The 26,902-nt window shown below is 42.9% G+C and overlaps 1 protein-coding gene and 1 long non-coding RNA gene across 2 annotated transcripts; one reads left to right on the plus strand and one right to left on the minus strand.

Annotated features, from left to right (window-relative positions):
* Window positions 1–1,383: 1,383 nt before the first annotated feature.
* tlr3 (toll-like receptor 3) lies at window positions 1,384–8,508 on the minus strand. The gene is made up of 5 exons (XM_024398587.2): window positions 8,232–8,508; window positions 7,379–7,874; window positions 6,888–7,085; window positions 4,497–6,349; window positions 1,384–3,454 (listed from the first exon to the last, which is right to left on the minus strand). Exons 2-5 carry the CDS (start codon window positions 7,838–7,840, stop codon window positions 3,226–3,228), a joined length of 2,742 nt encoding a protein of 913 aa, XP_024254355.1. The 5' UTR covers window positions 7,841–7,874; window positions 8,232–8,508; the 3' UTR covers window positions 1,384–3,225.
* An 8,506-nt stretch (window positions 8,509–17,014) lies between these two features.
* Window positions 17,015–24,392, plus strand: LOC112231552. Its single transcript, XR_002950490.1, has 3 exons — window positions 17,015–17,209; window positions 23,131–23,309; window positions 23,587–24,392. It is a non-coding gene; the product is annotated as an uncharacterized LOC112231552 (long non-coding RNA).
* Window positions 24,393–26,902: the final 2,510 nt, after the last annotated feature.

A 26,902-nucleotide genomic window follows, 5' to 3' on the forward strand; every position in this document is an offset into this window, starting at 1 on the left:
GTGATTGAAGCTTGAAAAAGTATCAAATCGGGAAAAGGGGCCCACTTGCAATCCCCAAAACAAATCGGGTGGGTGTTGGACTTCCAATGAAGGCCTTGGATACTTTGCAATCTAAGGAGGGAGGTCTGGGCTTGAACTAGCAACCCGGCAGCGTAAGTGTCATTTGGGCCTCTAAGGTCTTAAGGTCCAGACCTCTTGGAAGGACTTTGTGATATCGCACAAGGGAACATTTCATTCTTAGGATGTTTTTTTTTTTTAAATCAATAGTACATTTCCATACTCTATACCCCAACAACTCAACTCTGGACCTGGAATGCCAGTTTTACTGGATTTTTTTATTTTTCCCTTCTAATCAGGGACTGATTTAGACCTGGGACACCAGGTGTGCATAATTAATTATTAGGTAGAACAGAAAAGCATCAGGCTCCGGATCTCGTGGGGTAAGAGTTGATGACCCCTGCTCTATACTATTTCCAAACATTTCTGACACACATAAAGGACTCTGGCAAGACTGGCCCTTGGTGGCAAGACTAGCCCTTGGTGGGCTAAAAGAGGTCCGAATAAATAAGCATAGTCCAATGTGTCCCCCCAAGCATATACAAATAGGGTAATATCATGTAGAGTATAATACAGAACTGATGAATTACTGGCTGCTTATGAATGAAAATATGATTGTGTAACTAATAACCCACTGGTCAAAAACTGGCTGAATCAATGTTGTTTCCACGTCATTTTGACCCCAAAAATCTCTTGTAATGATGTTGAATCGATGTGGAAAACTGCTTGGATTTCTTTTTTTCCCCACCCAACTTTGAACCTAAATCCAATGACCTGGTGAATGGTTTTTGTTGATTTGACGTTTACAACTCAACCAATTGTAAATCAAAACTAGATTTTAAAATTATGTTTGTGCCCAGTGGGAGTGTTCATTATCAATTGAACCAGGGGAGAAGGTTAATCTACCAGCTGTATCTCGGTAGCAATTAGCCTGCGAATGAGGTTGTTGCTAATATAAATCCAACACGTGTGAGAAAGGACAGTGTTTATCCCTTTTTCCTCCCTTTCTTAATCCACAAACCCTTGAAGTAAGCCTCCTTTAAAATTAGCAACGTTGAGTTATTCCTCTCCTTTAAAAAAAATTAAGTTAAGGAATGTTTTAAGTGACCCTTACTTTCAGGGTCCCATAGTTCCTGTGCCATTGGTTAGAAGTCCGTTTTAAGGACAAGGCCAGAAGCTGGCTAGTTTTTTGAAATGCTTTTTTAAGTTATTCCTCAAAAATAAAAAATAAAACGAGAATGTCACATTTAAAAACCTAGCTTTTTCTCGACCACTTGAGGGCAGAGGATTTCAGTTTGGAAGTAAAGAAGACTAATAATACGAATGTCAGAATCCAACTTTACTGAAAACTTTAAAGACATGCTGAATAGCATACAGATGAAAAAATCCCAGAGTTTGTTCAAATATACTTGCAGTTCACTCAAATCAACACTACGTCTCATGAGACAAATACAAAGAGATTTTGGTTGAACCATACTCTATTAAACAAAATTGTAACTTTCAAGTAAGTGTACAAAAGTGCTGAAACAAATATTTAATATAGAGTTGTCCCAAACCCCTAACCTGAAATTACCTAATTAAAGCAGTTCCCACAGTGGAAAAACAAGAATATGTAGGTTTGTTAAAGTTCTAAGTTCATCTGACATTTTGGTTAGGAAGAGAACATTACATGGTTAATGAGTGCAATAGTGGGTTATTTTACAGTGTAGTTGTAATACTCCTGCTAGCAATACTAAAGTAATGCTGTAAAATAACCCTACTGTAATTGACCATGAAACCACATTTTAAAGCATTTTGTTAAGTCAATGATCTACTCTGTCAGTGATCTGCAAATCACCTTGTAAATAACTACTCATTATGATTTGTAGATCAGTCAACGATCAGCGGCAGCTCTCTGCACAGATGGACCCAGATGAAACCAATCATGGTTTCAATTGACTGATAATTCACTTACAATTGGTGATGTGTTTTTTTCTTACCAAGCTAATTGACGTTAGATAATTTAGCTTGCTAAGAAAAAATATATATTTTTCTTATCAATCATTTAGCTTGGTAAGAAAAAACACATCTTCTACTTGAAAATATATTTTTCTTATCAATCCCTCAATATTCTAAGATATTTAGGCTTGCTTAGATTTCACCTTTTGCATGTCACTCGGCTACAGAAACTGTGCCACTTAGCCCATTAAGTACACTTACTTTCTCATTCAGCGGTTAAATGAGACTTGCAATATTGCACACTTTCCAGTGTACACTTCCTTGTATCCTCGACCATTGTTTGAAACCTACAGTATTGTACTTTCAAGTACACTTCCTTAAAATCTTAGCCACTGAATGAAAGCTACAGTCGTGCACACCGCTAACTTTACAATGAGAGCAACAGTTTTACACACTTTCCACAACCTTGCACCCACTGTCATTATTTAAGAAATATAGCCAAGTATTACATAAACGTAATAATACCGCAGGGCTCTCCAGAGGGTGGTGCGGTCAGATGTCCTGGAGGGCACACTGCCTGCCCTACAGGACATCTACAGCACCCGGTGTCACAGGAAGGCCAAGAAGATCATCGAGGACCTCAGCCACCCGAGCCACGGCCTGTTCACCCGCTACAGTCTAGAAGGCAGAGACGGTACAGGTGCATCAAAACCGAGAGACTGATAAAACAGCTTCTATCTCCAGGCCTTCAGACTGTTAAACAGTCACCACTAGCCGGCCTCCGCCCAGTATCCCGCTCTGAACTTTAGTCACTGTTACTAGCAGGCTACCACCTGGTACTCTACCCTGCACCTTAGAGTCATTGAACACTGGTTGCTATAATAATGTTACATCCTGTTTGACACACTTCATATGTACAGTATATACTGTATTCTAGTCAAGGCTTATCCAATTGAACTACTGCCGTGCACACCTTTTCTATTCATATAGTGTCCATACACACCATCAAATGCATACAGTAAATATTCATATTCCAAACTCTGACATTTCTTTCTTTACATTTTGGGGATATGTTTGTATTGCTAGATATTACTGCACTGTTGGAGCTAGAAACATAAGCATTTCGCTGAACCTGTGATAACATCTGGAAAATGAGTACGCAACCAATATATTTGATTTGGCTGAAGTAAAATTGTCAGTACACTTCTAAGCATAATGGCATGGAGAAAGTTACTGCACTCGGTTGGTGGTGCCCAGGGCGATGCGGAGCCTCTGGTGGAAGGCGGGCACCCTTTCCCTCTGCAGGGGCCAGTTGAGGAGGCAATGTGGACGAAGCATGCCCCTGCGCAGGAGCAGACAGCGGGACAGCCTGTAGTCCTGCACATCCTCCAGGAAGACCAGCACCACCGAGTCCCGGCTGTCCTCGATCACCTGGTGCAGGGCGTGGTGGGCCATGAACCTGGGGGGGAAAGGGAGAGAATGGTGGGAGGTGAGGGGAGGAGAGTGAAAGGAAATGGGAGGAAGTGGTTTCCAGGGAGAAGAAAGGGGAGAAACGCAGAGAGACAGAAGAGGGCATTTGTCAGAGCGGGCAAATAAGAGGCTCAAAGTACCGAAGCATAACAGGAATTACATTTCAGATCTCAGTCATATACATGTAACACTTATCCAGAGAGACTTGCAATCAAATCAATCAAAAGGGTGAAACATGAAGTGCTAGAATAAAATACAAAGATTTTTTTTTTTATGAAACAAATCAATGAATGGCAACATTTAACACTGGTTTATACTGTACTGTTAGAGCAACTTTCAAGAACACAGATTAAGCCAATTACCTCAACACTTCAAGGGTTTAGACAGAAACACCTGCCTTGGATCAGTGCTGTGGTGATACTTTAAATATACATTCTTCACTTAGACATTCTTTGAGCATTATGGTCCATAGCCAAAAAAAAAAGGTAATGAGTTCAGAATAATTGCATTTTACATTTATGTAATTTAGCAGACGCTCATATCCACAGCGACTTGAGTTGTGGGTGTACTTACATAGTTTACACATTAATAGAATCTTTCGAATTATTGAACTGATTGGGGGTTTTTTTCAATGAAGAAATGGTTATCCAGACGCTAAGAGAATTCTCTGTGTAAAATGTTTTTTTTACTGCTTGTTTGGGTTTCATATCTTCTTCCAGAATTGCCCAAACTCTCTTACCCACTTCACACAGTCTCCACTTCCCCTGTTTGAGTAAAACTTGTTCAGTTACATTTTAAAACAGAAAAATCATGGTATTATTACTATAATAACACATTAAAACGTTAACATGATTTACTTTCATTTCCTGAAATAAATATCCCTGCAGATTTTCCAACCACTGTCCTTACCAATGTTCCCTTTTCCATGACCAGTGACCACACATGCTCTACCAACGTTTATGTAACATGAATGTTCGGAAAAAAATACATCATTCTACTTAAAAACATAAAAATATGTTCATTCTACTTACTGTCGACACATGGAGTCTTCGAGAAGAGTTTCGGTGACCACAAATAGTATTTTCCTGGACCTTCTCATATTCTCCACAATGGACTCCAGTTGCGAATCACCTGGCACTGCATCTCGATCCTGCAGATAAAATGTATACCCCTGTTCGGCCTCTAGAGGGAGCAAGCTTCGTTCCACCCAGGTTTTATCCTTTGCAGCATGAATGACGTACGCGTCGTAGTTGAACTCTCTCCCCTCCCCGGAACTGGCATCGCTCAATCCGAGCGTACGGTTGATCAGAACGTTCCAGTAGAACTGAATCCTCCAACCCTGGAAGCGCACTAGGAGTGAGGTCACCATTAAAGTCAGGACCGCAGTGCTGGTGAGCACGTAGAGCGCCTGGAATGGTGTCATGTCCAGGCAGGAGAGCCTGTCAAACTCCATGATCGAGCGGTTGTAGTAGGCTTGCGGCGTGTTGCACACATACTCATCCCTGAGGCCTGGCACACTGGCGTTTGTTCCGTTCAGCCACGCCACAAACCACAGGATGCTCTCGCAGGTGCAGTCGAACGGGTTCTTCTCCATGACCAGCTGGCTGAGGTTGGCCAAAGCCGTCCCAAACACTTCCTTCCTCACCGACGTGATTAGGTTCTTCTGGAGCCGAAGCACCCGGAGCGACCTCAAGTCGTTGAAGACTGAGTCCCTGAGTTGGTTCAGGATGTTCCCACTGAGGCTGAGCTCTTGAAGGTTGGTTAATCCATGAAGGGCCTCATCGGGGATCTCATCCAGACCGTTGAAGTCCATCTCCAGGGCAACAAGGCTGCGGAGCCCCCTAAGAAACAGCACCGGCCCACCCGGGTTAGCACTCTTCCACAGCCGGGCCAAGTTGTTGTGCTGAAACTTCAGCACCTTCAGATTCTCTAGTCCATCAAGAAGATCAATTTTTATGTTGGCGATGTTGTTGTTGCTGAGGTCCAGGATGGTGAGGTTGGACAGAGGCTTGAACGGAGAGGTATTCATATACAGGGTGCTGGTCAGAGCTCTCCCCAGCATCAGAGTCCTGAGAGCGGGCACATGGACGAACGACATAGGGCTGAGGATGAGCTTCTGGTTGCCGTTAGAGAGGTAGATCTCCTGTAGCTGGCCCAAACCCTGGAACTCTTTCCCCGTCAGGGTCTGGGAGATGGAGTTGTTGCCCAGCAGAAGGGTGGTGAGATTGCCCAGGCTGGAGAAGGCTCCAGGGTCTAGACGGGAGATTGCTGTGCTTGTAAGCTTTAGCATAAGAAGTGGTGAACCTGCGAGGGACACAAAGGTCTGGTTGGTGATGATTTTGAGCGACATGCAGCTGGTCCCACTCAGGTAGAGTTGGCGGAGACTCATCAAACCCGCAAAGGTGAGCACTGAGATGTTTCGAAAGGCAGTTTTCTCCATGCTCAGGCTCTCCAGTGCCCCTAGTGGCTGGAAGGAGAAGTCGTCGATAATAGGGTAAGAAGAAGTGCGACTCTTCACCAGCGCCATATTCAGGTTGAGCCGTGTCAGATACCTCAGCCCGTTGAAAGTGTTCTTAGTCAGGCGCTTGAGGTTGTTCTGCTCCAGAGAAAGAACTTCCAGCATGGACAGCCACTGGAAAGAACCATCCCCGATCTTAGCTATGCTGTTGTGAGATAGATCCAAAGTAGTGAGGTGGGTCTTCCCCAGGCCTTTGAAGGTGGTGTTGTCTAGTGTAACTAGCTGTGTCTTCTGGAGGGAGAGGCTGCGGATCGCTGTCCCAGAAAGCTCTGTGCAGAGTTTAGACGTGAGTGAAGGGCCAAGTTTGCTCCCATTCATGACTAACTCATATATGCTTGCAATGGGCTTCAAGCAATCAGGCTCAAACTGCAAGGGGGGAAAAAAAACACTGATTAGTTGCTGCACAAGATGCTGCCATAGACTGTAGATACGTTGTCAAAAGACCTTGAACCTACTACTTCCTACTTATTTATAGCATCCCATTGGGCACAAACTGGTTCAATCAATGTTGTTTCCATGTAATTTCAACTAAATTACGTTGAACCAACGTGGAATAAATGTTGAATTGTGGCAAGTGAGCTGTCGCATTATTACAATCTTTCATGTGCGGCGTTGAGTGATCCCGTTTTCACTATCATTGTATTTGTCCGGACCCTGCCTTGCTCTGTTCCTCTTTTGCCTAATTTGGCATCAATTAGTTTAATATGAAAATGTTGGTTCAAAATGCCCTAGATGTTAATTTGGTGGCTTTGCACTACGCCTAGAAAATAAGAGAGGAAACACTGAAGGGATCTTGACAACATAAACAAAAGGTGTGATTGGTTGAGCATGGTGCTTATTCCTAGTGTCAGCAGCTGAAAGCATTAACATCCTTTTATTTCCCATTTCACAGGATCTTTTGTACCTTTGCTAGAGTTGTTAGATTCGACAGGTGGAGGACTCGTAGGGATGAGGAATTACTGAGAAAATAGAAGTCATCCTTTTTGAAGGTTGATATGCTGTTGCTAGACAAGATGAGAGTCACCAGGCTTGGAAGCTGAAGGCGGGTACCCAAGTTGGCTGTCTTCAGGTCATTTTTGGACACGTCCAGCAGTGTCAGACTCTGGTGAAAAATGGAAAGATATTCTAAGAGGGTTTGAGAGAAAATGTAACTGAGGCAACTGCAATCAAATCATAATTTGCCTATGGTTTAGGCTTGAAAGAGAATAACCCAAATTCAATTCATTGGATGGTAAATGAAAGAAACAAAATGGTCCCAAAATATTGTCCTGAAGAGTCAAGAGCATCCCCCGCTCTCTCATCTGTATCATCATCTAGTACTGTATATCATCATTATCAACACATCCACAACCCCTGCCATCCTTGTCTTCACCATGACACCAGGCAGATCCCTACCTGTAAGGCAGCAAAGGGGTCTCCGTGTAGCTTCAACCTGTTGCCAGCCAGGTTAAGCTCTGTCAGATTGGTGCAGTTGCTCAGGTCCTTCTCCTTCAGCCAATGTACCTCGTTGTGCTGTACGGTCAGTGTCCTCAGCAGGCCCAGGGTCAGACACAGGCTGTCCTCCAGCTTGGTGAGGCTGTTGAAGCCCACGTCCAGGTGCACAAGCCCAGGGTAAGTGGCCAGCGATGCTGGGGGTAGCTCCACCAGCCTGTTGTGGGAGACATCCAGGCCGGTGATATTCCAGGGCAGGTTCGGGGGGATCTCCTTGAGGCGGAGGTGGCTGCAGTCCGCCCAGCCGTTTCGCACCTGGCATTCGGATTTCTGACGCTTTTGAGAGGCGTGGCATAGGGTAGGGCCAGTGATGATGTCACCCAGATTGACAGCCAATAGAATGAGGATTATATCTGGCCAATTCATGGCTTCAGATGGTTTTAACAGCGTTTCATAAAAACTGCAAAAGAAATGGATAGGTATATAGTAAGTATATAGTAAGCAGAGCTATATAAAGAGTTAAATTATTTGTCAATTCATATTTGTGAACAGGTTTGGCAACGTATTTTTATATGGTGATTTATCATGAGTCATCAGCGAGAGAGAGAGAAAACAAACATAGCTTCTCCCATATAGTATACAGTTGCACAGAACCATTGTGTCATATTGCACACAAGATAATCACAATCTACATTTTGATAAATTGAAACAGTTAAACTGACAACTGCTGCAAAACTCTGCAGAGCAAAATAAGCTACACATTGGCTACAGAAACCTATTTCGATTCTAACATTTGAAAGAAGAAAACTGAACATACCAGATGTCGTTTATTGAGACGGAGAGTGTTGCTCGTCAGTCATTTTGAACGTAAAAGTTGCAGTTATATACACAGTAAACCCGAGGAAGCATAGAAGGCTTTGAGACATGAACAGCTGCAGAGTGTTGTGGAAGTGAAATGACACGGATCCGCATATCTGTAGCAGTGCGTTGTTCCGTCAGACCACGTGCTGGCCCACAGACAATTTTCAATTTCTTCAAAAACGAAACTGGCAAGGAGTCAAAGTTTGTGGGTACATTTGGATCTTTGGCGGCCACTTTCGGTGTTGGCGGGATGGCATTGGAAAGATGACCCAAACAACTGTGCAAACCTTTTAAAGGCATCACCTTTGAAAGTTTCTGGTTCATGTCCGGGTCTGTGTAGGTTATGTTAATGTACTTTAATAGACATGCAGTTATCAGTCATAGAAAATATGAATTATGTTTAGAAGATAATTTTCCATAAATGTGTATTTTTTTTGCTCACTGTTAGGATACTTGAAGTAAGCCTATAGTGAAACATTTGCGTCGCTTTCATTGCCCATCCAATTACACAATAGTCTTGTGTAATTGAACTGTCTAGGGGCTACTTTCACAGACTTCCCCCACTAAGCCTAGCTTTTTGCCTTTCGATTAAAAAATATATATATACAGTGGGGAGAACAAGTATTTGATACACTGCCGATTTTGCAGGTTTCCCTACTTACAAAGCATGTAGAGGTCTGTAATTTTTTATCATAGGTACACTTCAACTGTGAGAGACGGAATCTAAAACAAATATCCAGAAAATCACATTGTATGATTTTTAAGTAATTAATTAGCATTTTATTGCATGACATAAGCATTTGATACATCAGAAAAGCAGAACTTAATATTTGGTACAGAAACCTTTGTTTGCAATTACAGAGATCATACGTTTCCTGTAGTTCTTGACCAGGTTTGCACACACTGCAACAGGGATTTTGGCCCACTCCTCCATACAGACCTTCTCCAGATCCTTCAGGTTTCGGGGCTGTCGCTGGGCAATACGGACTTTCAGCTCCCTCCAAAGATTTTCTATTGGGTTCAGGTCTGGAGACTGGCTAGGCCACTCCAGGACCTTGAGACCTTCTCCAATCGGCAGTATATCAAATACTTGTTCTCCCCACTGTATATACATAAATTAAAGCTATAGTCTGTGATTGGTGCATCAATTTGTTTACTTTTAAACTAATGAAAAATTGATTATTGAAGAATATAATATATAAATGCCAAATAACCTTAGTTCAACTGAACCCAAAATATAATGGCTATTATTAATTCTAAGTCCAAAAATTGACCAATTGCAGACTGCACTTTTAATAATATTTGATGAACTTAATGTCAATGACTTGTTCAGCCTTGTGATAACTGCAAAGCTCACTAAACAGGGTCGGCAGGTAGCCTAGTGGTTAGAGCATCAGGCCTGTTGTATCTGAAAGGTTGCTGGAATGAATCCAGACCATTTCTAACCATACTGGCTGTTGTCCAGGAGATGGCGATAGTGATCAAGCAAAAAGTTATTTGGAAAATGTGTAAATGAATAAAATAAGTAGGTTGCGTAATAGAAAATGACTCAAGTCAAAGTCACTCAGTAAAACAATTTTTTAGTGAAAGTCTAAAATTATTTGGTTTGAAATATATTTAAATATGAAAAGTAAAAATAATTTCAAATTCCTTACATTAAGCAAACCAGACAACACCCTTTTCTTGTTGTTTTAATTTACAGAGGCACACCAACACTCAGACATCATAAACAAACTAAGTATGTGTGTTTAGTGAGTCCGCCAGATCAGAGGCAGTAGGGATGACCAGTGATGTTCTCTTCCTGTCCTGCTAAGCATTCAAAATGTAACAAGTACTTTTGGGTGTCAGGGAAAATGTATGGAGTAAAAAGTACATTATTTTCTTTACGAATGTAGTAAAAGTAGTTTATAAATAGTAAAGTACAGATACCAACAAAAATATCTACTTAAATAGAGAACTTCAAATGAATTGTGTAAACATGATAAACTGTTCCATTACAACAATCTACCATTTCCTTAAGTCTATTTTCACTTCCCTTTTTGGTCCATTCTTTGTGTATCGGGATTTCCCTCTCAATCCCTAAAATAGCAGTTTATCCCTTTGAAGAGTAGAGTAAGACAAAGAGTAATTTCTAACTTCTCTGTGGTAATTTCGCATCCCCATTCACACTGACTAATATGAATAAAATTATTTCAGTTGAATTTACACAAAATTACATTTGAGGGGTTCATTTGGCTACCAAACGTTCTGGATTTCTTTCTCTATTGCTGACCAGGAAGTGAAAGTAGACCACATTGTGAATTTACAGAACCCCATGTTTTTTTATTACCATCTGAATCAGAGGTATTGTGTCGACAAAACAATCTCACTCCTCGAGCTAATCCATTCCTCCGTCTCTAGGAAATCCCACAGGTTTGTGTCAAATCTAGTGATTGATAGGGGAGTCAACTATGCTATCCACTTCTCAGCACAGGTTTACTCAATTGGCTGTAATCACCAAGATTCTATAGGCAAGTGGTTTTCAGCCCCATCCATTCTGAAACATTGGCATTCAACTCTCAAATGTACATTTTTGTTATCGTCCAGCACAAACACACCTGGTTCAACTAATCATCAAGCCCCTGACTTTTTGAATCAGGTATGTTAGGAGTGTTAGTACTTGTAGTGGCTTCCTTACCAATTGACCATAGCCACTGTCCAAGCCTGAAGCGTGGCTGTTTCGGACGCATACAGTCCACATAATAAGTTCCCAAAAGCCAAACGGCAAAACATTCAATGAGATCCAGGGATATGGTGCAACAACAAAAAAAAGGTTAATTCTTCTTATATATAACACAAAATGATTCTCCAATCAACTTAAAGCATAGCTTACTTGAAGTGAAAATCAATAATATGGTTTATTTGTATTTATCTATCTATGTATGGTCAAAAGACTATACTGCTCCCGAGTCTAGCTAGGACTACAGTACCTTCGCCCACGAAGGCCCAACTTCCTACCTTTATCCTATCACTAACACACTTACCACAGTACAATGAATGGGCAAGAGGGGGTGCCAAAAACTAAGGTACACTAATGCCAAAGGAATATATCTCAATCAGGTAAATATAGATCGTAAAGGTACCTACCTAATATATATTTTCACATACTTTCATATATTTACAAATACATACATGTCGCTCTGTATGTTCTGTCTGTAATACAAATATGTCGGCTCTAACAGTGCTAGTCTGGAACAAAAATGTGGAAACCGTGTTGAAAACCATTGCCACAGAGTCGTAGATCTATAGATTCTAGACTGTATTGATTGACTTATTTACTCATCGCATCGTTGCCTCAGAAACAAGCCAAATAGGGAAAGGATCCATACCTACCATATCTACCATACGATAACTTGATTGAAACATCAACTTTTGGATATACACCCACTGATTCTTGAGGAATATAACTTACAAATATCTCATGGTCTTAGTTAAACTGCCTACCGCATTTGAACCCAAAGCGCAGTGGTGTAAAGTACTTAAGTAAAAATATTTTAAAGTACTACTTAAGTAGTTTTTTGGGGGTATCTGTACTTTACTATTTATATTTTTGACTACTTTTACTTCACTACATTCCTAAAGAAAATGTATGTACTTTCTACTTCATACATTTTCCCTGACACCCAAAAGTACTCGTTATGTTATGAATGCTTGGCAGGACAAGAAAGTGATCTAATTCACACACTTATCAATAGAACATTCCTGGTCTTCCTTACTGCCTCTGATCTGGCAGACTCACTTAACACATGCTTCCTTTGTAAATGATGTCTAAGTGTTGGAGCGTCCCCCTGGCTAGCCGTAACTTTTTTTTAAATAAAGAAATGGTTTGCCTAATATAAGGAATTCAAAATTATTTTTAATTTTACTTTTGATACTTAACTATATTTTAGCAATTACATTTACTTTTTATACTTAAGTATATTTAAAACCAAATACTTTTAGACTTTTTTACTCAAATAGGATTTTACTGGGAGACTTTCACTTTGACTTGAGTCATTTTCTATTAAGATATACTTACTTTTACTCAAGTATGCCTATTCACAAAAGTATGGTACCTTTTCCCACCACTGCCAAAATGTAAGCCTGTTTAACTGTACTGTTTGTAAACAATGCAATTGTAAAGCTTCAAAACATGGTTCAAAGTATAATTGGGATCTCATGGATGGTCAGTCCTTGTGTCCATATCTTTGTGTATTAATTTGAGAGAACTTACATTTATCCTGCCCCATCCGTCAGTTATGGCACTTTGTTATTGTATGAAATTCAGATTTCCCCTTTAAGTGTGCATATCGGAACAGTTCCAGTCTGGCACTAAATTACTTTGAAAGATGTTAATTGCAGAGCTGTCTGGGAGCTTCCCGTGTGAAATTACAGCCCTCTGTTTCGCAGTTGTGTCGTTACCTGGCAACAACAGCAGGAAGAGAGCTGCGGTGACAGGAACTGTGCGGAGATAACTAATTGACAGAGCGCGCTTTACAGTTCCTGAGAATAGATAAGAGGATGAGGAAACTATGGGGCTCAATTTGCTCAAACTTGAACTGATTATCACTTTCCTTTGATGATATTCAGAATATGAAGTCTGTAATGATGAGGATGAAGTTCATTATGACTCACTTTGAATCTTTGGTAATTTGGAGAATGAGTTGATCCTGTCCAGCGGGAATGATGGCAAAGGTGAAGGGATCCGTTTGCCTGCTCTGATTGTGTCTACGAGTATAATTTCCTCAGAAAGTCTTACATCTAATGGCCTTCTTTTTTCTCTCTCAATCTGTCTCTCTCTCTCTCCTCCCTCCTCTCTCTTTACTCTGCCATTTCTATCTCTCTCTGTCTCTATTGATCTCAGTGGCTGCTGGAAGTAAATGGGGGGGAAAATCAACTGTGCTGTCAGTCTGCAGTCTTTCCACTCCAGCTCTTCTGCAGGGCTGATCACTGATCAATCCTTCGGCCATATGAATCTCTCCCGTCAAATGGATTACTGTGCTACCGAGTGACAGAGGATGTTCAATATGCTAGCCTGGTGCTGTAGAGCGTCTATCATGTTGTATTTGTATACCTTATTGAGACAGGTAAGAAGTGTAGGAGGAGAGGATGTTCAATATGCTAGCCTGGTGCTATAGAGCGTGTATCATGTTGTATTTGTATACCTTATTGAGACAGGTAAGAAGTGTAGTAGGGGAGGTAAAGTCAGAAGGGTACACATGGGGATTGAACTCCGGTCTCCGGTGGGGAGACACACACAACATATTATGTGACTAGCCATAGCTTTGGACATACAGTTGTGAACTGCTATTTGTGTTTTATTTCAGCAATATCGTCCTCATTGATATAAAAGGATGACTGATGCCATTGAGATTAAAAGCATCCTAGATTGTAATGGAAATGTATCCCAAGTGTGTGGAAAGCTACCAATTAACAATTTAAGTCTCGCAGTTCACATAATACACTTTTTACACATTATTGGCTAAATATGATTGGAAATTTACATTATGTTTATGGTAGTTTTACCATACACTTACTGTAATACATTTTAGGATAAGGTACGGAACAAAAGGACTCAAGTTTTTGCCCGACTAAAACTGCATTTTAAACAGATTCAATGTAATTACTTGTTATAGAGACAAGGGGTCTCTATGAGGCTTAGAGAGCTCTGGAAACACTAATAAATGACGATAACCACATAGTCATTCTCTGTCGATACTTATCTGAACCCAAAATGAATCTTTGTTTTTATAATACACACCCGAGCGTCGTAATTTTAAAGCACATTGGATCGACGGGTGAGGTTAGTGCTGTTGTAAGCAAAAGCCCAATTAGCCCCAAGTCCCAGGATTGCACTTGATCAGAGTTTCTGGATTTGTTTACTGATCGCAATGTGGTTATTAGATTCTGGCAAGGTACCTAATTAAAAAGATACGGAGGAGCCGAACAGTAGCTTGTTTGTGAACGTTTCATTGAGATAAACAGCATTGCAGTGGGATTCAGAAATCCCTGTTCATTCACAGTCAGTGGTTCCTTGACTTATTAGTTGTGTATAGCTCAACTTTCTCCTCCAGTATGTCTGTTATTAGTGTGTATGCTGAAACCAGGAGCACTAGTGTTATCCACCATACGTATTAGTACTGTATGCACTACTGCAATCCGCTTTACTCATGAAACATGAACAAGTCATGTAGTTGGCGTTTTGTTCTTCCTTCGACATTGCATTACCCTCCGTACCCGCACAACCAACAATAGTACAAGATTATAATCACTATTTCACGTGACCATTATAGATTTCAGTTGAGTTTGAGAAATGCTATTGACAATTCATTTATTGTACAAATAATTCCTTTCGAAATTTCTAGGAGAGGAACACCTCCCTTCAAGTGCCTTCCGAAACAGCTTCTAAGTTCCCGCACTTATTCATGTGTACAGCAACACTTGTTTGCTACATGATTTGCCCATCTGTCTCAGGAGAGCTGAACCTGCTTTTGTTCCCGCTCTCTTTATGATCCCCCCTTTCATTCCATCTCTCCCATGAGACCTTTCACTCAGAGCTGTGACCCTACCGTGACCTTTTGTCAAAACACTCTCTCGCTCTCTCTTTCAGAAACCTTTGAGTCATGTTACTGTGAAGGAGAAGCATAAACATAATCACACAAACTATGTTGGTTCCCCTGTAGGGATTTTGGTTGTGTTATTAGAAGTAGTAGCCTAAATTGGTGTACAGGCTAGCAGGAAGCATCAACACAAGCACACTGTTGGTTCTCTTACGGATGTTTTGTGTGATTTGAAGGAGTCATATCCAACCTGATGGACATATCTTGGAGGTTTAGGAGTAGTAGCCTGTACTGGTGTATACTGTAGTCTACCAGGGTTTGGCTCAATTCCATTTCAATTCAGTTCATTCAGGAAGTTAATTCTCATCCTCGTAGAATCATTTAATTTTATTTCAATTCTGGTTGCAGTACTTCCTGCCGTGACTGAGTTGAAATGGCATGAACCGTGCTGTGAGTGGCTGAAAAGCGGAACATAATTGGACCATAGATCAATGCAGATGTTCCTCTATTGGTCTTTTTTATTTCTAACTGTCATACTTACACATACTGAATATTTTCAGGTCTTGGGGTAAATACAGTATTTTATTGGTTCAAGGTTATTAAGAACCGTGGTAAACGTGCGCCTCTTGAACCCTTCTAGGATTCCGGTACAATGAACATTTGCCTCCATGATGTGTAATGTGAATAGAATGTTATTACAGCAACATGTGTTGGAAAATTCATGTCATTCCAAATGTTTCATTTGCATGTCTCTGTAAGGAACGACGCTGCAGAAGAGAAGCAGGTGGCGGGAGTTTAACATTTAATTTGGAACGGACATGCAACAGGACAGGAACAGCGTCAGAACCGGGAAGCACAAAGACAGACGACAATCAATGCAGCAACGGGGAACTGACACATACAGGGGAGGTAATAAAACAGGTGATTGAGTCCAGGTGAGTCCAATATCGCTGATGCGCGTGACGAGGGAAGGCAGGTGTGTGTAATGACGGTGGCAGGAGTGTGTAATGCAGGGCAGCCTGGTGCCCTCGAGCGCCAGGGGGGAGAAGAGCGGGAGCAGGCGTGACAATTTCAAACACTCTCACGTACACTATCCACATGAGCCGCAATATAGTGGAGGCTGCTGAGGGGAGGACGGCTCGTAGAGGCTGGAGTGGAGAAAATGGAATTGTAACAAACATGTTTTTTTTGTGTGTTTGATACCATTCTATTCACTCCATTCCAGTCCCAACACTCCATTCCAGCCATTATTATGAGCCTATCAAGGCACAAGGCGAGACCCAAATGCAGACACAGGAGGCAGATGGTTGGAGTCTTACAATGTTTATTAATCCAAAGGGGTAGGCAAGAGAATGGTTGTGGACAGGCAAAAAGGTCAAAACCAGATCAGAGTCCAGGAGGTACAAAGTGGCAGACAGGCTCGTGGTCAAGGCAGGCAGGCGTGTACAAAGTCCAGAAGTCAAGTCCGGGAGGACAAGAAAAAGGAGAAAGCAAAAAGCAGGAGAACGGGAAAACCGCTGGTTGACTTGGAACACACAAGACGAACTGGCACAGAGAGACAGGAAACACAGGGATAAATACACCGGGGAAAATAAGCGACACCTGGAGGGGGTGGAGACAATCACAAGAACAGGTGAAACAGATCAGGGTGTGACAGAGTCGTCCTCCCCTCAGCAGCATCCACAGCCGCAATAAGATGGATTGCCCATCTATAGTGAGCCGCTCTATGGCTGCATCCTAAATGATACCCTATTCCCTATATAGTGCACTACTTTTGACCAGGGCCCATAGCGTCTCATACCCTGGGTCAGTGTCTGTGGATACAGGATAGTCCCTTGTAGACAGGGTGCAGTAGTGGGGCCCAGCTATTGAAAACTGAGGTTGGCTGTTTAAATACTAGCCCTCCTGAGACAGGTTTCTATAACTGCAAGATAGTTGCAGCGATAGAGAGATATGAGGAAAAGAGAGTGAGGATTTAGAGGTAGATAGAGAGAGAGATACTGAAAGGGAGACCAGAGAGGAAGAGAGAGAGGCAGATAGGGAGACAAAGAGGAGAGAGGGAGGCAGATGCCTAGAAAGATAGGGAGACGGAGACGGAGAAAGGAGAGCAGAAAAGGAGACAGTGGAGAGGGGGAGTTAGAAAGACAGAGAGAAACTGACAGTGAGGGGGAAAAAAGAGTAGAGCGAGGGAGATAGAGAGAGAGGGAAACTGACAGGATTCCAATGCGGATCAGATATCCCCACAGGAGTGAAACGACTTGCACTGGAGCCAGTGAGCAGGGGCTTGTGGGAAAGGAGTACACCCAATCGTAGTACTTACTGACAGGCACAATGTGTTCTATCTACTGCAAGAGAGGTTAGTGTGTGTGCATGCGTGTGTGTGTTTGTGTTTGTGCGTGCAAGTGTGTCTGTGCATGTTTGAGTGCACTCATGCAGAAGGGATAACTGAGGGGGTGGTGGATCCATCATTGAACGAGTGTGTGTGTGTGTGTGTGTGTGTGTGTCACGCTCCTGACCTCCCCAACCTGGTTCAAATCCCCACTCGGTCAGTTGCCGACTGCATCTCCTGGGTGCTGGAACACCACGCAAACGTTTTACCTTCTGCTTCTCTTGTGTTTTCACACACTTGGTCTTGTGCTCAGTGTGTGTCACTGTGTCTGTGATATGGTTGTGTTTCTGTGTAGTAAGTCAGTTTGATCTATATGTTTACATGTGTCTGCATGTTTCCTCTTCCGACCAGGGCCGATGTGATTGGCTATTGATTTCAGTGGTGTTTCCCTAATTGCATTGTGGTCAACCTTACACTTTATAACATGTACTGTATGGTGCATTGCCTGAGTTTAAAGGCACAGTCTGCAAGATTTCCTGCAGTTCAATAGTTATTTCAATTGGACTATACGATAGTTTCAAGTACCGTTGTTATTGTTTGTTTCCGTTCATTTGACTCCTGAGGACCTTACAGATGTAGTCATTAATTTGATCGCCCTGTTGCCGGAGAACTTTAAAACTTGCAGTGTATTTGAGGTTTAAAAAGGCTTCTGAAGTTTGTAATTACCACAACGATTTCAGACTTGACAAAAATGTCCATGAATTGTAATCCACATAATAATTCACATTTCTTGTTGCTGCAAGATTATTTTCCTGCTGTAGCAAACTGGCTCAAATTAAGATACTACACCTGTGTCTGAAAAATATCTTTGCAATTGGATTCGGAACATTACATCGGATAAGCAAATGTAGTTAAATAACAATCAAAAAGACACATGTGCTCTTATCTTCTTATGGGAAGTCACATAATGTTAGCATAGAGTATATTGTCTATGTAAACATGGTAATTGAACTGACAGTTGCAACAAGGGTTCCTACTGAGCAGAACAGCTGAGGTAAATAGAGCCCTCAACAGATCTAGGATCGAGCCTTCAACAGATTTCCCAAACCCCAGGAGGGTAGAGAGTGGAAGGGGGAGAGGGAGAAGAAGAGAGAGCAAGCAGGAGAGGAGAGGAAAGAGAGAGGGTAGTAACGTGAGAAATAGAGAGTAGATGATAGAGACAGAGGGGTGTGGAGAGTTTAGAGACAGAGAGAAATAGAGAGGGGGTACATAAAAAATGTAGAGACAGAGGGTAGAGCTTAGTGCGATAGAAAGAGGGGGAGAGCAAGAGAGAGCTAGGAAGGGGAAGGGGGAGAGAGGGAGAGGTGAAGCAGGAGAGGGGAGGAAAAGAGAGAGGGCTAGCGAAAGAAACAGAACAGAGACAGAGTGAGAGAAAAAGGGAGTGGGATAGGGGGAGGGAGAAGGCAGCAGTACTACATTATCTCTCCTTGTAAAAAAAGGAAAATCTCTGCAGTACAGCTCCCCCTCCTCATTTGCTGTCAGATTATGTTTAGAGATCAGACACAGGCAGGTGGCAGTGGTGGGATCCAGAACACACTGGGCTTGCGTTCCCAATTGCATCCTATTCCCTACATATGAGGTCAAAAAAGGTCCAAAGTAGTGCACTATTAAGGAATAGGGTGCCATTGGGGACACTGTCTGGGTAGTACTGGATCAGAAAGTCAAATTACACCCTAGTCTCTATGTAATGCATTACCTTTGACCAGGTCAAAAGCAGTGCACTATGGGCCATGTTCAAAATTTGTGCACTATATAGGAAGTATGCGGCCATTTTGGAATCATCCAAACACAAAAACATGGTGTGCTCAGAGCCATACTGCATGACATAGCCATTAGTCATAGTGACAAGGGCTCAACAAGGGCATTACATGCTGGAAAATGGATTATAGCCATATACAAATATTTAAACTTTTTATTGCTTATATGGTGACTTTCAATATTAAAAAATCTGAAATCATGTTCATCCATTTCTTATACTGTGTAGTTGTGACTCATTTGATTAAAACAATTCAAAGTTAAAGTATTGCATCTTCATTATCGTTTCCCGCCAATCCGCTACCAACCCTAATCAAAGAGCCCCTACTGCATATACAGTAGCCAGCAGGCGCTGTTATTATCAATGAGGTCAGTGGCATAGTGATTTTGAACAATAGCTGATGGTGTGTGTTTCTCATTGTTGGCTCGTAGACAGGGACAGACTGGGACCAGAAATAGGCGCTGGCATTTCTAACACACTGGCACAATATTTTTTCTTGAGGGCCCCACACTTTCCCATTTTGTTTTCCCTTGAGGCTCCATTATTAGCCAAATAATGTTATTTCTGCATGAAAACTCAAACTTAAGACAGACCTGCTGGGCTATATGTGGACCCGCCCCTCTGGCATTTGCCAGACTTTCCCTATGGTCAGTCCATCTCTGTCCGGGTGCTGAGTCAGGTCTCTTCTCAATCTAATGCCCTGGGGGGTGACAGAACATCAATAACTGAACTGGGATCAGCAGCGTGGCTACTCTAGGCTCTCCCCTCTGCACTGCACTGTAATGTAATAAGATGACATCAACACTGAACTGGGATCAGCAGTGTAGATCTACAGTACTAGGATCTCCCCTCTGCACTGCACTGTAATGTAATAAGATGACATCAACACTAAACTGGGATCAGCAGTGTAGATCTACAGTACTAGGATCTCCCCTCTGTAGTGCATTGCAGGTAATAATGTAATGAATTGAGAGGTCCACCATGGTTGACAAATCAATCTGCTATCGGTGCTACATGACATCAATACTGAACTGGGATCAGTACCGTGGATCTACATCACTGTGTTTTGCTCTGTACTGTAATGTAATGACATTAATACTGAACTGGGATCAGTAGTGTTGATCTATTAGGCCCGAGAGCAGACAACTTCAATGTCAGTCTGTGTGCAGGGCCTTTTAAATGGCAGTTTGATGCAAATCAAACGATAAAAGGCCAGTTGATTTGATTGATCATTGCTCTAAATCACATGCACAGTGAGGCTAGGGTGCATATGTGTGTGTAGGTGTATGTGTGACTAAGGAACACTCTCTAAGTCAAAATGTGCAAGCCCCCAGCAAAAATCTCCTTTCCACACTCTCACAGGCTCTCCAACCCTGAGCTCTGACAGATGTGTGTGTGCATGTGTGCTTGTGTGCTTGTGAGTAAGTGCATGTGATTGTGTGTGCATGTTTCTGTATTTCCTCACACACACCACACACACACACACTCACGCACACACATACACACACACTGTGCATAGCCTAGGCTCTCTTGGCTGCAGCCGTGGGAGATGTGTCTGTTGGGCAGATAGAGGAGGGCTTGGTGGTGAAAGTGAGTGGTGGTAGTGATACTGACTGGTGGTAGTGATACTGACTTCTGGTGGTAGTGTTGGTGTTGATAGTGAGTGGATGTGGTGGTGGTGGTGGTGGTGGTGATAGTGAGTGGATGTGGTGTTGGTGGTGATAGAGAGTGGTGGTGGTGGTGGTGATAGTGAGTGGTGGTGATAGTGAGTGGATGTGGTGTTGGTGGTTATAGTGAGTGGTGGTGGTAGTACGTGGATGTGGTGGTGGTGGTGATAGTGAGTGGTGGTGTTGGTGGTGGTAGTGAGTGGGTGTGGTGTTGGTGTTGATAGTGAGTGGTGGTGGTGATAGTGGTGGTGATAGTGAGTGGTGGTGGTGGTGGTAGTGAGTGGTGGTGGTGATAGTGAGTGGTGGTGGTGGTAATAGTGAGTGATGGTGGTGGTAGTGAGTGGTGGTGGTAGTGAGTGGATGTGGTGGTGGTGATAGTGAGTGGTGGTGGTAGTGAGTGGTGGTAGTGAGTGGATGTGGTGGTGGTGGTGATAGTGAGTGGTGGTAGTGAGTGGATGTGGTGGTGGTGGTGATAGTGAGTGGTGGTGGTAGTGGGTGGTAGTGAGTGTTGGTGGTGGTGATAGTGAGTGGATGTGGTGTTGGTGGTGATAGAGAGTGGTGGTGGTGGTGATAGTGAGTGGTGGTGATAGTGAGTGGATGTGGTGTTGGTGGTTATAGTGAGTGGTGGTGGTAGTACGTGGATGTGGTGGTGGTGGTGATAGTGAGTGGTGGTGTTGGTGGTGGTAGTGAGTGGGTGTGGTGTTGGTGTTGATAGTGAGTGGTGGTGGTGATAGTGGTGGTGATAGTGAGTGGTGGTGGTGGTGGTAGTGAGTGGTGGTGGTGATAGTGAGTGGTGGTGGTGGTAATAGTGAGTGATGGTGGTGGTAGTGAGTGGTGGTGGTAGTGAGTGGATGTGGTGGTGGTGATAGTGAGTGGTGGTGGTAGTGAGTGGTGGTAGTGAGTGGATGTGGTGGTGGTGGTGATAGTGAGTGGTGGTGGTAGTGGGTGGTAGTGAGTGGTGGTGGTGGTGGTAGTGAGTGGATGTGGTGGTTGTGATAGTGAGTGGTGGTGGTGGTGATTGTAAGTGGATGTGATGTTGGTAGTGGTGGTGATAGTGAGTGGTGGTGATAGTGAGTGGATGTGGTGCTGGTGGTTATAGTGAGTGGTGGTGGTAGTACGTGGATGTGGTGGTGGTGGTGGTAGTGAGTGGATGTGGTGTTGGTGTTGATGGTGAGTGGTGGTGGTGGTGGTGATAGTGAATGGTGGTGATCGTGAGTGGATGTGGTGTTGGTGTTGATAGTGAGTGGTGGTGGTGATAGTGAGTGGTGGTGGTGGTGGTAGTGAGTGGATGTGGTGGGTGGTGATAGTGAGTGGTGGTGGTGGTGGTGGTCGTGAGTGGATGTGATGTTGGTAGTGGTGGTGATAGTGAGTGGTGGTGATAGTGAGTGGATGTGGTGCTGGTGGTTATAGTGAGTGGTGGTGGTAGTACGTTGATGTGGTGTTGGTGTTGATAGTGAGTGGTGGTGGTGATAGTGGTGGTGATAGTGAGTGGTGGTGGTGGTGGTAGTGAGTGGATGTGGTGGTGGTGATAGTGAGTGCTGGTGGTGGTGGTGGTAGTGAGTGGATGTGGTGGTGGTGGTGGTAGTGAGTGGATGTGGTGGTGGTGGTGATAGTGAGTGGTGGTGGTGGTGGTGATAGTGATTGGTGGTTGTGGTGGTAGTGAGTGGATGTGGTGGTGGTGGTGATAGTGAGTGGTGGTGGTGGTGGTGGTGATAGTGATTGGTGGTGGTGGTGGTAGTGAGTGGTGGTGGTAGTGAGTGGATGTGGTGGTGGTGGTGATAGTGAGTGGTGGTGGTGGTCATGTACATTACCATGTAACACAGATGTTGTTACCTACTTCTGTCAACCCACCTTGATTCCCCGAGTTGACTTAACTTAACCTTTTATCTCAGTGAAAATAAATATTATTTTTAAGTTGAAACACTACACATTTGACAGTTAATATATAAATGATGATGTATGTCTACTGCTGAAATGTTTTGTTTTTACAAGTCAAATAGAGTAGGCAATTGGAAATGGAAGCTACAGTTTAACTACCATGGTTTTGACAATCTTTGTGTCCCAAGCTAGGCTTGGGCAGTATACTGTAAATACCGTATACCAGGGTATTTTGAAATACACCATAGTCAACACACACATTTCCTCTGTGAGGTTATATAAGAGTTGTGACGCAGAACAACACTTCTGACTCATGGTTGGCACAGAGTACATGTCATCTTGCTCTCTGGGTTCACGAACTGTGGACTTCGTCACTCACTGAAAAACAAAATGGCATGCAGTTGCTTATTCTGAACACACGAGAGCATGGTTGTCTTCCTGAGTGTGTTTCTGCAGACATGGCCAAAACTTGACAGATTGTTCCACTGACCTGGCCTTCTGTTGTGAAAATCTGTCCAGCATGACTCTTGCAAAATATATGTTGTTGAACAGCACAATTTCATTTACTCAGACACATTTTGTGCCAGTTTCTGCTATTTCAGATATTAATGTGTTAAAAGCTGAAACCACACAACACAATCACATCCCGAATCCGACTTTGTGCATCTGTGCCAGGCCCCCTCACTGTGGCCCACAAGCAGCACACTATGAAAAGTTCAACTGACAGCATGGAGTGAGCCAGCCAGCAGGAGGAATACGAAACAAGGTAAACGTTATCTTTATCTCAATGAGGTGAACATTTAATTGCTAACGTTTTAGCCCTGATTCATACAAACTCTGTGTCTAAGACGGGTTCGATCCTGTTTCCTTGTTTGCTAGTTTAGTCAAGTTAGTTAGCTTGGTTGGACTGTTCGACCAACACCGATATACTCTCATAAATGTGAGGCTGACACAAAGCTTGGTTAATTATCTCAATAAGTGTACATTTCTGAGGTGTCCCAGTAAATGTATTTTAATAACTTGACTTTCATTCTTGTCTAAAGGTACTGGGACATATCCAGCTTGGTAGTTAGCTAGCCACATGCGAAGGAACAGAGCTGCTTGTGGGTGCGCCGTTGCTGTGAACTTCTCCCACTCTCGTTTATGGCAGAATTAAGTGGGGAAAGTCTCGAAATTCTATCAAAACCTCAGTGACAAAACTCCCTAAAGGCAGCCTGAAAAGTAGCTGAATTTGTCGCTAGCCTGTTTTACCAGTAAAAGCCGCTGGAGGGGTCTGAAGACTCGCTAAATATAGTGACAACGTTGCTAAATTGGCAACACTGACGACAATGTCGCCACCCCCCCTGGAGGATGAGAACCTGCGCCATTGACAAACTTCAAGCTATACTGGGTTTGCAACAAATCATATCCTATCCAACTACAGTTCATTCTTCTATATCTCAGGTACACAATTGTCTGAGTTGGTTTCTCTGGACAGCATATCTGACTGGCTAAAAATCTAATAAATATATTGTTTGAGATGTTTCAAGAAGGATATTTTGTGTGCACAAAATGTGTTTCCTGTCAGATTCCGTATGGGGAACACTGTAGTAAATGTGTACTCATGACATAGATGCAGAAAGTAAACAGCATAGTGGGTAAATTTCCACAACAACTAAGAGAGTTGAAGCGCGAGGCTCAACTTCCCTGCTGTTTTGGTTCCCTGGCGTCCACGCTGTGAACACTGTCAAGAAAACTTGTGCACGTGGGCCGATACTGTGTGTGACTCACTCATCTCAATATCTGCAATGCTGCTCATGGCAACGTCATTTCACTGAGTCTAACTTTAATTGAATAAATGGCTATTGTTTTACAGTGGAATATAACACAATGTGTAAAAAAAAAAAAAAATTAAAATTATTTTGACACACCCCTCCCACTGGGCAAAAACTGGTTGAATCAACATTGTTTCCACGTAATTTCAACACACAAAAAAATCTAGCGATGATGTTGAATCAACGTGGAAAACTGATTGGATCTGATAAAAGTAATCAACGTACAGGGCATTTAGCATTTTTTTTCACCTAACTTTTAACCTAAATTCAATGACATAGTGACTTTTTATATTCAATTCAACCAAATGTAAATCAAAACTAAACATAGAACTGACGTCTGTGCCTTTTGGCCTGTGTCTAGTTAGGGACAACACATGCTGTGTTACTTTTAACATGATCACTGTGTTGGAAAATTAGCACAACATGGCATCATCTCCAACTAGACACAAGGATGTGTTAAGAAACAGCACAACATCTGTTGTTTTTTTTAACACATTTGTTCTAAGAGTGTGGGTTCAAACCCAGGTCTCCTGCATACCACATGAGTGTTACCCTGCTGAGCGCTAAAGCCTAGGCATTAGCTCTGGTATTTAACACAATTATTCAGGTCTCAGATTGATGAATCATGCCACCTCCATTACATTCTATCAAGCTATATCAAAGCTTGTTGGATAAAAACGTTCTGAAAAGAGGAGGGGTATTCGTTCAGCGGAGGAGGCAAAAGAGGAGAGATATTTATTCTCTCTTATCAGTCTGTGGGGTCAGAACAGTTAGCTTTTCTGAATGTCTTAGTCCTTTTAACTGAGGTGCTGGAATTTACAAAACGGTCAAATCGGGTTCCTCCCAACAGATTCCGGCTCATTCCGTTTGGAATGTGTTCTGAGAAGAAATCCATCATTCTTAACATTTTTCTTCCTTTTCATTCCTCTTCAGGGAATCCAGCCCTTTTCGGTCGTGGTGTGCCTACTTTCCTGTGTCATGTGGTCAAATACTGATCTCCAGATGTCGATTTTTTTTCTTCTGAAGTGAGGGAATGTTGATACCAAAGAAGGAGAAAAAGGAGAGGAGAAAGGAATGTTTGAAATTCCATCCTAAAAATGTATGCTGTAAGACTCAAATGTACCCAAAAATCTCACAGAAGACATTGGTTGTGGTGGGTCTGCAGAGGGTGTTTTAACCAGTTGTATTTCATTTCATACCTCTTCATCTCTCCTCTTCGGTCTATCATATTTGTATTTTTCTCCCTCCCTCTTTGACCTTTTGACCACCTGTCTCTTCTCACATATATTTTTTTATCTTCCTCTCTCGCTCTCTCTTTCCCTCCCTTAACCCAGCGTCTTTCTTTTCTCTCTCTCTCCACTCTCCCTCTCTTGACCTCCCCCTCCACTCTCTATTTTTCTCACCACTTCTCTTGTTTCTGCTCTCAATCCCCCCTTTTTCCAGTTGACCTAAGGTTAAGCCTCCGGGTCATTTTAAATTCTTTAACGCGTGCCGGTTATTAGAGTACATTTTAATTCCCCAAAGCCAGGCATTACCAGACCTGAAGTGCTTTAGTGCAAACTAAATTGCATTGTTCATCACCTTCATCCACCTGCAAAGCTAAACAGTCAGTGGTAGAGATCAGGGTTTAAAGTGACATTGCCGCGCAGAGCTGTGGTAACACTTCAGGCCCTAAATCCCAGCGTCCACCCTTCCTACTGTTTCTCCAACCTGCCTGTATCCCCATTCTATTGATGTCTCAATAAAGTTTCAAAATACCCAAAAGTAAGTGTAGCCATGTAGAATTCCCCCTGGTAACAAGACCACTGTATGGCCTGTGCCTGGCTTGATCCCTAGCGTACCTCTGGCTCTAACTGAATAGAGCTGCTCTCTCCGTGGCAGCCTTGGCTTGATAGGATTAAATGAGCCATTACTTAATTACAGACCAGAGGAAAATCAAGCCGATCGCTAAAGCTGATTTTCCATAGAAATGCCTTCGACTACAGCCGGTAATGAGAGAGAGAGAGGGAGAGAGAATAATATTCTATTCCGATCTTCGACATCACATCCTTCAGGCAGTCTGCTCAACAGAGCATGACCGATCTTACAGTCACTCAGGATCAAACTGGATTCACTAAAGCACCAACGCACAGCACTAACCCCAGGCAGTTAGCCAGCAACGTCAGCTGTTGAGGTTGTACCCTCACCAACCTGTGCTTGTTTTGTGCCCCTTGCCAATGCCCTCTGGGTCTATCTGTGCCACCCTATTCTGTCCTTCCCTGGCACTGCTGGCATGCTGTCCATCCCAAATTCAACAGCAGGCATCCACGTATTTATCACAGGCACGGTGTGTGTGTGTGTGTGTGTCTGTATGTGCGCGTGCGTGCTTGTGTGTGTGCATGCTTGTGTGTGTGCATGCTTGTGTTCCCACTAAGAGGTGAAAGTGAGGAAGACACAAGACGTAAACCAACAGCCATGGGAGCCAAACTGATACATTACTGAACCAGCCACGCTCATTGATATCTCTCTGTCTCTCTCGTTGATACTTTATATCTCTCACACACGA

The sequence above is a fragment of the Oncorhynchus tshawytscha genome, linkage group LG34, assembly GCF_018296145.1.
Source record: "Oncorhynchus tshawytscha isolate Ot180627B linkage group LG34, Otsh_v2.0, whole genome shotgun sequence".
Classification (NCBI taxonomy): Eukaryota; Metazoa; Chordata; class Actinopteri; order Salmoniformes; family Salmonidae; genus Oncorhynchus; species Oncorhynchus tshawytscha.

Excerpts from the sequence above, each read along its gene's own strand:
- tlr3 (XM_024398587.2), bottom strand. The coding sequence starts at position 7,840 with ATGAATTGGCCAGATATAATCCTCATTCTATTGGCTGTCAATCTGGGT. Across the intron at positions 7,086-7,378 it reads ACCCCTTTGCTGCCTTACAG|AGTCTGACACTGCTGGACGT; the intron begins GTAGGGATCTGC and ends ATTTTTCACCAG. Across the intron at positions 3,455-4,496 it reads GAAGACTCCATGTGTCGACA|GTTCATGGCCCACCACGCCC; the intron begins GTAAGTAGAATG and ends TTTCCCCCCCAG.